The sequence below is a fragment of the Oncorhynchus mykiss genome, chromosome 3, assembly GCF_013265735.2.
Source record: "Oncorhynchus mykiss isolate Arlee chromosome 3, USDA_OmykA_1.1, whole genome shotgun sequence".
In the NCBI taxonomy this organism is placed as follows: domain Eukaryota; kingdom Metazoa; phylum Chordata; class Actinopteri; order Salmoniformes; family Salmonidae; genus Oncorhynchus; species Oncorhynchus mykiss.
Genome location: NC_048567.1, coordinates 49,599,468 through 49,611,996, shown reverse-complemented (window position 1 = coordinate 49,611,996; position 12,529 = coordinate 49,599,468). Strand labels below are relative to the sequence as shown.

Genomic DNA, 12,529 nt, shown 5'->3' with positions numbered 1-12,529 from the left:
TATAGAAATCAAATTAACTATTAAACTAGAAGCACATGTGAGTTTCTGCGAGAAGATTCATAAACCCTCATACATCAGATAACTATGTCCCAAATGGAATGTGAGAGCAGATTACTCCCCAGGAAATGCCTGAGGAGCAGAATTTATCCAGTTAGACTGCAGAGATTGCTTCCCTAAATGTAGCTACTGCTAAACTGTTTGTGTTAATTTCTATTTATGAATATGCTCTGACATGTTGACTGTGATGTAGCCTACTTGAGTAGTTACACAAAGGCTGTATTGAAGTAAACTCAGTTGAATCTGTCTACACCATCAGCTACCTACCATTAGCCACACTCTTTTTATATATGAATAAAAAATATTTATGATTTGCGTAACTTAACATCTACGTTCAGTGCCTTCAGAAAGTATTCAGACCCCTTGACTTTTTCCACATTTTGTTACGTTACAGCCTTATTCCAAAATTGAGTTTTTTTTACATTCTCAGCAATCTACACACAATACCCCATAATGAGTCAGAACAGTTTGTTAGAAATTTTTGCACATTTATAAAAAATAATAATAATTACAACGTATTTACATAAGTATTCAGACCTTTTGCTATGAGACACGAAATTAAGCTCAGGTGCATCCTGTTTCCATTGATCACCCTTGAGATGTTTTTACAACTTGATTGGAGTCCACCTGTAGTAAATTCAATTGATTGGACATGATTTGGAAAGGCACACACCTGTCTATGTAAGGTTCCAACGTTCACAGCAGATACCAAACCATGAGGTCGAAGGAATTGTCCGTAGAGCACGAGACAGGATTGTGTCGAGGCACAAGTCTCGGGAAGGGTACCAAAACATTTCTGCAGCATTGAAGAACACTGTGGCCTCCATCATTCTTAAATGGAAGAAGTTTGGAACCACCAAGACTCTTCCTAGAGCTGGCCTCAACCGGGGGATAATTGTCTTGGTCAGGAGGTGACCAAGAACCCGATGATCACTCTGACAGAGCTCTAGAATTCCTCTGTGGAGATGGTAGAACCTTCCAGAAGGACAACCATCTCTGCAGCACTCCACCAATCAGGCCTTTATTGTAGAGTGACCAGACGGGAAGCCACTTCTCACTAAAAGGCACATGACAGCCCGCTTGGAGTTTTGCCAAATGGCACCTAAAGACACTGCCAAAAGGTGCTTCAACAAAGTACTGATTTAAAAGGTCTGAATACATATGTAAATGTGATATTTCAGTTATTTTATTTAAATTAGCCTGTTTTTGCTTCATCATTATGGGGTATTGTGTGTAGATTTGAGGGGGAAAAAAACGATTTATTTTAGAATAAGGCTGTAATGTAACAAAATGTTGAAAATTGGGGTCTGAGTACTTTCTGAAGGCACTGTAAGTCATAAAACGTTTGGAGTAGCTCTTCAATCCATTCAATTGGAGTTAAGACATGTTGTTAGACCTACACATTTTTGGAGGGCAATTTTTCTGCAATCTAATGTAGTCTTTGAGTCAGGTACATTTTTCATGTTTCAAACATTTTAAATATGTATGGGTTCACTCCTGGGGTGATTGAAAATAACAAAGCTCAACATATGACAAATAGATCGCCATCTGTTTATGCATTAGCTGCCAAGTTTATTTCATTAAATACTGATCAGTAACTTTTGTTTTACACAACGATTTTGGAATGATCACCTAACGAAGTGTCTTCTAAATGCGCTTTGTCCATTATTATCTATGCTTAGTGTGGTCTACTGGTACCGAGACGAGTGTAGGATAGGCAGAAGTTGATGCTCTACAAAGGAACTACTTTTGAATATATCTTGGCTCAGCACAGAAGCCTATTTGCTTTCATGAAAACATTTTCAAGAGGATTCAGATGTCATTAACTTCCACTTATGAACGTTAAGATATCTAGTTAGTCTAGTATATGTGTGGAGACTGCTGAAGGGAGGACGGCTCATAATAATGGCTGGAAGGGAGTCAATGAAATGGTATCATACACATCAAAGACGTGGTTTCCATGTGGTTGATCCGCTCCACTGACTCCATTCCAGCCATTATTATGAGCCGTCCTCCCTCCAGCAGCCTCCACTGTTGTACATTGACTTGCAAAGTGATCAGGGTTAACACATTTGATCAAGTCTGTTCTTTATTGGATTGAACATCTACTTAATCTATCCTATACAATGTATTGATGTCTGAGGGTGGAGTGCAAAGCACTTTTTTCTTAAATCCTATTCACCTCTTCTGTCCCCCTTTCTATTTGATTGGTTGGTATTTTTGAAATCTAGGTCCTCATGCCACCTGGGAAATGTCACTAAACTCTCTTCCAGTGAGTCTGGCTGATCTCAAGAACATCAACAAATCCTGTTAAGGCTATCTTGGTATTTTTAGATTAGAATTAACACATCAAATATGTCTGTCTATAGAGTAGAAGTTAACTATAACTTTTGTGCTACTTCGTGCAGGGCTACTGTCCCTAAAGGAGGGAACCAGTTTAAATGCTGCATGGTAAGTAATTGCTCCATTTTCCATATTAAATCATTACTGTATTCACTCTTATTCCTATAAAAGAATCCAGTCATTGCATTACAATATGTTGTAGTGTTAAATCATAAAATAATATGATTGCCATTGTTTGGATTGTGTGGAAACATTTGGCTGTATTAGCACAATTTACCATATACATTTTTACTCAGATCTCAATGATTAGTCAACTCTGAAGTAATATTCTCTATTTACTAAGTGTTATGGTGTGTTCTTTACAGAGAAGATGAGCTCTCCTTACCTGTGCAAACACCACCAGTGTTGATGTTCTCCTGTAAAACGGCACTCATCATTTTCAGTGTACTTTTCCATCCTCAGTAGGCAAACACTGTTTTCTGAGAGGCTGCATAGTCTGGCCACTACAGAATGACCGAGAGAATGGGACAAAAATCCAAGCAAGCTGGTCCTGGGGCTCTGTTCACAAACACAAACAGAGCCCCAGGACAGCAACACAATTAGACCCAACCAAATCATGAGAAAACAAAAAGATAATTACTTGACACATTTGGCCCTAAACAGAGTACACAGTGGCAGAATACGAGAGAGAGAATTTGCATTAGAGAAACTAATTTGGCTTCTCTGCAAGGCAGCACCGTTCTTCAGTGAGGTAATATAGTGCCATTTATGTACCTTTTTGAGTTTCTTTACAGGTCAGCTATTCTGGAACAATGTTACACAATAGAATTATGACACATACATCACTGTTCTGCAGTTGTAGGATCGCTAAGATTGATTTATTTAACTAGGCAAATCAGTTAAGAACAAATTCTTATTCACAATGACAGCCAAACCCTCCCCTAACTCAGACGGGACGATGCTGGGCCAATTGTGCGCCGCCCTATGGGACTCCCAATCACGGCTGGTTGTGATACAGCCCAGGATCGAACTCAGGTCTGTAGTGATGCTTAGACCGCTGTGCCATTCGGGAGGCAAAATAGACCAAGTTAAGGTTGGTCGTAAGGTATCTGCGTTGCATCATGCCAAGCCTATTTCACACAAGCTCTTAGACTGTTCACCAAAATCACATCCACTTGTTGGAACATCATATAGCCAGCCATATTGCTGTTGAGACATTTACACCAAAACTATCACTATCAGATAGAGCAGCTGCTGAAGATACATACAGCTAGCTCTACCTGATGGGATAGGTTTTGTTTGAGGACATTTGAAATGTTCTTCTTTCATATGCGGCAAAGCGGTGGGTGAGCTTCTCAAGGAAATCTATTCCTCAAATATTTCATGTGTCTGCGCAACCACGCACTCAAGAAGGGATGGGGGTTTGTCGTCCTGGAATGTTTTGGTGTGCGCGCCCCCGATTGTGTCTGATCGTGTGGCGCGCCAGAGGGCGAGGGTACGTACGCGCGGAAGCGCGATTTGTCTGTATCTGGAGTACAAGGAAGGAGGAAAACTGGAAAGGGGAGTGATGGCGGTAACGAAATGACAAGTTCGGGAGTATAAATTACACAAGAGTTGCATTATGAGGAGCCTTCAGCACCTAGGATGAAGAAACAAGTATCGTAAGAGGTAAAATACAACGGAAGTTAATTTGCGTGCGGTAAAGCTCTGAAATGTTTCGCTCACAGTTTACTTGTAATTGTTACAATGAAACTGATCACCACAAAAGACGTTTGGTATCTAACGTGTTTTGCACAGTTAGCTTATTTTTGTGTTTCATCTTTAGCTGACTTTTATTGTCAGTGTTTGACCGGCTACGAATTATCATAGGCTCTTAAAAGCCCACTCACATTCAATAATTAAAGAAGTTGGTCTACGACAATGTAGTGGTGAGGGAAAAGTAATTTGCTTTGAAGCAGCCGGAAGAATGCGATCGCAAGGTATATAGGAAGTTGCTTTGGATAGGCTCGAATAGTACTAACAGCTAGGTTTTGAAAGTGTATTTTCCTCTTGTCTCTGTAGATGACCACCACATTACGCATGATTTAGACTCCCTGACCAAGACGCCGAATAATCTGTGGGATCCATGGCACTGGTCGACTGAGAACAACAATAGGGGAACAAGAAACACTCAAAAGTTTAACTTCTATCGCCTCTTCCCAAGATACTCCCAGTAAATATTTGAAAATGATAAAAGCCGAGAGCAAAGGAGAAAGGGCGCTGAGGAGTGCGTCCCCGCATAGAAATGCTTACAAGTCGGACTTCCACGCTATTAAGTGTACTTTTGATGGGACGAAATCGGACGGTGCTGCAAAGTCATATGCAAATGGCTCTAACGACACACAGGAGGACACGAGGGGGAGGCATTTAGGCAATCGGATAAACAAGATAAAGAATATTTTCCTCCAGATGGATGGCCAGCAACAAGAGATTCAAGAGGTGAAAACAACTTTGAAAGCTGATTTGTCCCTGGTCTCCCCACCAAATGTGCCATTTGCAGTCACCACACACAAAACAAGTTTGAGCTGTGCCACTAGCCCAGAATCTCCAAGTCTAGACAAAACCCCCAAGGGAGAAGATGTCGAAGTTGACAAAACAGCTTTGGCAGAGAAGTTCTCTTCGACCAGGAAACTCTTTGAGAAGACTATCAAAGAACAACCCGCAGCGGAGAAGTCTCCCAACAGAGTTGTAAGCCGGGTGCCCCTGGGCAGTGTGTCTGATGGGGGGAAAAGTACCAGGAGATTGTCAGGGTCCACTGAAACTAGCAACATCAAAACAGAGCCTGGTCCCACTCCAGTGACGAGAAGCCAGCCAGATGAGAGGAGCGATACTGAGGAGACTAAACATGTGTCCAGGGTGTCACTGAAAGCTGGACCCATGTCCAGACGGCTAGACAACTTCATTGTGGACAGTGACAACGAGGCAAAAGCCACAGAGATGTTGTCTAAAGTACGCAGTCTCTCAGATCGCTCAATGCCTACATCTCCGACAAGGGACAGTTTTAACAAATCCACCATTCCAACAAATGATGCCACTAACAAACCTACCTCCATAGTTACCGGTGTCATTCTCAAACCAACTTCCCCATTCAATAACACTACTCACAAAACATTCCCAACAACAGCCAATGCCACTCCAAAGCCCATCTCCCCAGAGCCCGTATCCCCAGGTGGCCAAAGCGCTTACAAGCGCTCCCCTTCAACCAGTGACGGTTTCAGTAGACCATCTGTGGGTAGCGATGGAGTAAAATCCTCCAGTCCACCCCCCAGGGATCAAAAACAGCCTACTGTGTTTGCCAATAGCTTTTACAGTAGCAACAGGGCCAAAACCTCCAACAGTGCCAAGAGTGATGGGCATGTGGCACGGAGTCCCACCAGGGAAAAGCCACCTACCCAGGCCTCGTCTCTGCCTGGCATGGTCCGGGCTGAGCTCGTAGTGGTACAGAATGAGTCATCAGAGAGCGAGGAGAACGAAGGGGATAATATTGAAGACGATGTTTTTGAGGAAGTGCATGTTCAACCCCCAAAAGAGATCAAAGTTGAGCTAAAAGAATCGCCACCAAAGGCGATCAGTCAGAAGGATGACCACCATCAGCCGATCTCAGAGAAAGATGACGGCAAGGAGACTACACTGGAGAAGGAAGAAGGAAGTCGATTTGAGGAGTCACGGCATGAATTGAAAGAGGAGTGGAGAGAAGACACGAATCCTGTAAATCAAACCGCGGATTACGAGGAGGAAAATGCGGAGGAGGAGGTTGCTGAGGAGGAACAGGGCAGAAGGGGCAAGATTTCCCCAGTGGCATATGGTAGAGAGAACACAGCATTTGTGGATGATGGGGATACTGACCAGACCCTCGAGGAGGAGAATGAAGAGCAGCTCTGTGAGGAGGAGTATGAGGAGGCCCCTGGGCTTTCAGATGATGAGGAGGAACCGGAACCACTGAGGAAGATCAAGTTTTCAACGTCACCGATACGGGTAAGCATGGAGAAGAGGGAATGTTACATTGATAATCTGAAGTGAAGTGAAGTTGATGTTAATTGCTTTCATTTTGGGGTCTTAGAGAATGTGAACCTTACTATATGGTTTCTATTCATGGTAGCTAGCTAGCTTTTGTCTGGCCTAAAAGTTCTGAGAGAGGTCAATTGTACATGTGGTAATATACTGGACAATGTCACAGCTGGCGCCCTTTTGGATCAAATTTATTAACCAAGGAAGTCTGCTTTCGCTCAGGTTGTTGACTTATTTGTGGAGGGCATTCTTTGGTGCCTTGATTGACAGATCACACATAGGAAATTAGTGTCTTTGTTACACATGATGATGTTATGACTGCTGTAGCACTGTATCAGGTGAAGCGTGTCATGGATGAGAACCCAAACTATGGGGTGTTTAAGCTTCTGTAATTACTGAGGCATTGCCTAAAGCTGGTGTGTCTGACGGTCACATATTTCTCTTGTTAACAATGTTGTGGATCTAGGCTAGTAGTAGTGGAGACATTTCCGGATGTTAGTCCAGAATGCTCCACGCTGTATTTATGGAAACATTGTTGACATTACATAAGGGGTCTGTGTGAACCCCAGCTGAATGAGGACAGTCGGGAGGGAACTGGAGTGACGTGGTGGAACCCTGACTTAACTGTACTGTACAGTATAAACAACCTCATCATGGCTCTTCCAGTGACTTGTTGATGGTTGGTTGGAGGCCTATTCTTGGGGAATTATGATTTCCATTCACTGTGAATCAGCCTTTGAACATTAGGATTGGGCAGTATTCAGACTTTCATACTGTTTCTGTACCATACTATATATATATATATATATATATATCTATAGTACCAGTCAAAAGTTTGGACACCTACTCATTCAAGGGTTTTTCTTTATTTTTATACATTGTAGAATAATAGTAAAGACATCAACACTATATATATCACTAGCCACTTTAGACAATGCTACCTTATATAAATGTTACTTACCCTACATTATTCATCTCATATGCATACGTATATACTGTACTCTATATCATCGACGGTATCCTTATGTAATACATGTATCACTAGCCACTTTATACTATACTATGCCACTTTGTTTACATACTCATCTCATTTGTACATACTGTACCCGATACCATCTACTGTATCTTGCCTATGCTGCTCTGTACCATCACTCATTCATATATCCTTATGTACATATTCTTTATCCCCTTACACTGTGTACAAGACAGTAGTTTTGGAATTGTTAGTTAGATTACTTGTTATTACTGCATTGTCGGAACTAGAAGCACAAGCATTTCGCTACACTCGCATTAACATCTGCTAACCATGTGTATGTGACAAATAAAATTTGATTTGATTTGACTATGAAATAACACATATGGAAGCATGTAGTAACCAAAAAAGTGTTAAACAAATCAAAATATATTTGATATTCTTCAAAGTAGCCACCCTTTGCCTTGATAACAACTTTGCACACTCTTGGCATTCTCTCAACCAGCTTCACCTGGAATGCTTTTCCAACAGTCTTGAAGGAGTTCCCACATATGCTGAGTACTTGTTGGCTTCTTTTCCTTCACTCTGTGGTCCAACTCATCCCAAACCATCTCAATTGGGTTGAGGTCATGTGATTGGAGGCCAGGTCATCTGATGGAGCAATCCATCACTCTCCTTCTTGGTCAAATAACCCTTACACAGCCTGGAGGTGTGTTGCGTCATTGTCCAGTTGAAAAACAAATGGCAGTCCCACTAAGCGCAAACCAGATGGGATGGCGTTTCGCTGCAGAATGCTGTGGTAGCCATGCTGGTTAAGTGTGCCTTGAATTTTAAATACCTCACAGACAGTGTCACCAGCATGCAACCCCACACCATCACACCTCCTCCTCCATGCTTCACGGTGGGAATCACACATGTAGAGATCATCCTGCGTCTCACAAAGACACGGCGGTTGGAAACAAAAATCCCAAATTTGGACTCAAAGGACAGATTTCCACCGGTCTAATGTCCATTGCTCATGTTTCTTGGCCCAAGCAAGTCTCTTCTTATTGATGTTCTTTAGTAGTGGTTTCTTTGCAGCAGTTCGACCATGAAAGCTTGATTCACGCAGTCTCTGCTGAACAGTTGATGTTGAGATGTGTCTGTTACTTGAACTCTGAAGCATTTATTTGGGCTGAAATTAACTTATCCTCTGCAGCAGAGGTAACTCTGTGTCTTCCTTTCCTGTGGTGGTCCTCATGAGAGCCAGTTTCGTCATAGCGCTTGATGGTTTTTGCGACTGCACTTGAATAAACTTTCAAAGGTCTTGAAATTGACTGACCTCATTTCTTAAAGTAATGATGGACTGTAGTTTCTCTTTACTTATTTGAGCTGTTCTTGCCATAATATGGACTATTTTACCAAATAGGGTTATCTTCTGTATACCACCCCTACCTTGTCACAACACAACTGATTGGCTCAAACGCATTAAGGAAAGATTAACTTTTAACAAGGCACACCTGTTAATTGAAATGCATTCCAGGTGACTAGCTCATGTAGCTGGCTGAGAGAATGCCAAGAGCGTGCAAAGCTGTCATCAAGGCAAAGGGTGGCTACTTTTTAAAGAATATAACATATATTTTGAGTTGTTTAACACTTTTTTTTGGTTACTATATGTGTTATTTCATAGTTTTGATGTTTTCACTATTATTCTACGTTGTAGAAAATAGTATAAATAAAGAAAAACCCTGGAGTAGGTGTGTTACATTTTTGACTGGTACTGTATGTATGTATTTCTTTTTTAATTTACGCACAAGAATTTAGACAATCCAGGAGGGGATTGAATGTCTCTGCTGTAACCAAGAAGCTTCATCTTGACATGTAGCCGCTTAACTAGCAAGTTAGCAAATCAAATGCATAGCTGGAGCCCTGAGCTGGATATCATTTATTGACACGTGTTGGATTTTAAAAAATGGTTATACTTAACCTATATACCGTAAAAGCAGTGGCGTAGCCCTCGCCACCACAAGGCGAGGGTGCCCTCAACCCAAATGGTATTGAAAATCATACCGTCAGTATTTCGAAATTCCCCGGTATACGCTATAAACAGTATATCACCCAAGCCTAGTCAACATGTAAGGACTCTTGACCAACAAGACGTGTAGATGTTAATTCAACTCGTATGATCTCATTTTACTGACCGGTGCCAAGTCATTTCATGATAATGGTGGGGATAGTAAAATCAAGAATTCCCTATTTACTCTACCTTTTACGAGCGAGCGGAACTTAAATCCTTTTGGGAACAAACACATTCCTGCCCTCAGAACTCCCTCCTATCTATTGTGTTAATGATCCGCCTGGTCAATATGCTCAGTTCACTGCTGGTGAGTGACTTGAAGATGGTAAGCTAGAGGGTATTCTTATCTGTGCATGGCATTCTCCTTTACCACTGGCACTCATGGGAATGTAGGGCTGGGCGATATATCAAGTTAATTTAAATTTATGTTCATTCCTAATGCCTGTATCGCAGAATAGTATTTTGTTTTTATGAGCGTTTATGTACGCTTGTTCTCACGTTGTCTTTTTGGTCTTGTTCGCTCCTTCTGTGCTGTGCACCTTCCCATTTACACCAGAGATCTGTATATAATGACGAGATGCTCATGTCTCCGCCCTAACAATGGGAGTCGTTGTCCCAAAAGCGGGAAGGCAGGTGACAATCTTAGGTTCAAAACAAGAGCATAGAAATGCATTGGGCTTATTTTGGCGAGAGTGAAACCTCTTGCTTCACCTCTTTCACCCAAGCCTCTCCTCCTACCACTCACAACATCAACAGATGGGATATCCCATCTTCCTCTCTGACAAACAGTTTCAACTTGCTATTTGCATTTGAGGTTTGGTCCAACAGAATTGGTCACATGGACACCAAAACACATGGGAGACATTATTTTTCTGTAATAGATGAGAAGTTTCGAACCATAACCTTTTTTTAAATGTTTCAACTCCTCATGATTTGAAACAGAGCAGACACTACTGAAACGGATGTACCAATGAACATTCTGGAAAATGAATGCTCAGTTAGTCACGCGCGTATTATGGTACCACGTATCGCTAGCAGATTTTTAGTCAAATAAAGATTGTGTAGTCTGTTTTATAAATGTGCAATAAGCGTAAAACAATTTATGTGAGGAATTGGCAACCTGTTCTCATTCTTTAGAAACAAGGCAGGCCACTTGATTTCAACATTTGAACAAACTGGACAGGCTAGCATGCTGTTCAAACAGTTGGAGACAGACAGAAGGTTGTGTTCATAACAATACAACTGTTAGCTGAATTCAGATCCAAATTAGCCAAACTTGAAATATAAATATTAGCTGGCTACTCACTAGCATGTGGACTTGTTTATGAGAATGGTGTTAATTGTCTATAATGCCTGCTACGTTATTAGTGAATGGTAAAATTTCTAACAAAAAGGGTATTTTTTTATAGACCAACCTGAAAGCTAGTTCAGTGATTTGTTTGGGGCGGAAAAGCGGCTACAACTATTTTGATAAATAATGACATTATTAGTGGGTCTTATGGTTGTGGAATGCGTACACTACTGTTCAAAAGTTTGGGGTCACTTAGAAATGTCCTTGTTTTTGAAAGAAAATCACTTTTTCCCCTTCCATCCCTCCAAAATTGATCTGAAATATAGTATAAATGTTGTTAATGTTGTAAATGACTATTGTAGCTGGAAACGGCTGATTTCTAATGGAGTATCTACAGGGGTGTATAGAGGCCCATTATCAGCAACCATCACTCCTGTGTTCCAATGACACGTTGTGTTAGCTAATCCAAGTACTATTTAATGAAGCTGCCAATTGAGGACTTGTGAGGTGTCTGTTTCTCAAACTAGACACTAATGTACTTGTCTTCTTGCTCAGTTGTGCACTGGGGCCTCCCACTATTTCTATTCTGAGCCTGTTAGCACTGTTTTGTGAAGGGAGTAGTACACAGTGTTGTACGAGATCTTCCATTTCTTGGCAATTTCTCACATGGAATAGCCTTCATTTCTCAGAACAAGAATAGACTGACTAGTTTCAGAAGAAAGTTATTTGTTTCTGGCCATTTTGAGCCTGTAATCGAACCCCCAAACATTTGAACGTAGTGTACGTTCAGCCTAATTTCACAAGCTCCGAAATCATTAGATTATTGCTGACTGTTTTTAAATGAAGTGTATTTGACCTTTTAATTGTACAACAAAGCTTATTTAGAGAAAACAAATATATATTCAAATCGTGAATTGCCCATAGGTTTGAAAAATATTGAGATAGGGCTGGGCTATATGGCCTAAAACTAATTTGTGAAATGCGTCAAAATGAAGTGGGCTGGGCATGGGGGGTGTTGGGTGATATCTCCCATCAACGCAGCTTATCAACAATTTTGACAGATCAGGGGGGAAAAAATCACTTCAGGGCATTCCACAGCCTATATATTGGTCAATGTTTATCCAGGGCCTCATGTGTTATCTCAGGGTGTGGATGGCCCCAATTGGCCTGACATAGGGTCCTAGGGAGGGGGTCCTGTGAGAGGGGGCCAGTAGCTGACATGGAGGACGACACAAACAGTGTGCTGCATCTGTCCTAGGGACGACATAGCAGAGATTAGCCTAGCTTTACACTTCACGTCATTGGGTTACAGTAGCAGTTCACATATTGATAGAGCTCAGTAACAGTGTGAGTGAAGAGAGATACACAAATGTGTTCAGAAATTCAAGCCATTGCAAACTCCATTATCAAACACTGTTTCAGTGAAGAATGCATTACTTCTAAACTCCTGTACAAACGATGGATCGATTTATGATCACCAGTCTTTTTGTCCAGGTAACGCTAAGGTTAAAGGGCGTCTCCTTGTTAGGATGTGACATCTGTTGGTTGACAGTGTTCTTCCCGTGGTTGTGAAATGGTGGATTCTTCGTTTTGGTCTTGCCCTGGCATGTGCTGCTCATCATTCTTCCCTCCTTGTTTCTCAATTCTAACAGGCTGAAGGTAGATAGCATGTCATGTGTCTGGGACAAAGTGTTTACTAGTTATTAATGAAAGATTGTTTTCCGCAAGCTTTTTTGCACCCTTCATTTTTTTAGCCTTCTAT

The 12,529-nt window shown here is 41.4% G+C and overlaps 1 protein-coding gene across 4 annotated transcripts in view; it reads left to right on the top strand.

The window, feature by feature from the left end:
• Positions 1-3,882: 3,882 nt before the first annotated feature.
• Positions 3,883-12,529, top strand: part of LOC110520112 (neurabin-1) — a 44,274-nt gene continuing 35,627 nt past the window's right edge. For all 4 annotated transcript variants that reach the window (XM_021597167.2, XM_021597166.2, XM_021597169.2 and 1 more), the window contains exons 1-2: positions 3,883-4,068; positions 4,462-6,414. In XM_021597167.2, coding sequence (XP_021452842.2) covers positions 4,627-6,414 — 1,788 coding nt within the window. In that variant the 5' untranslated portion in view covers positions 3,883-4,068; positions 4,462-4,626. The remainder of the gene's footprint in view (positions 4,069-4,461; positions 6,415-12,529) is intronic.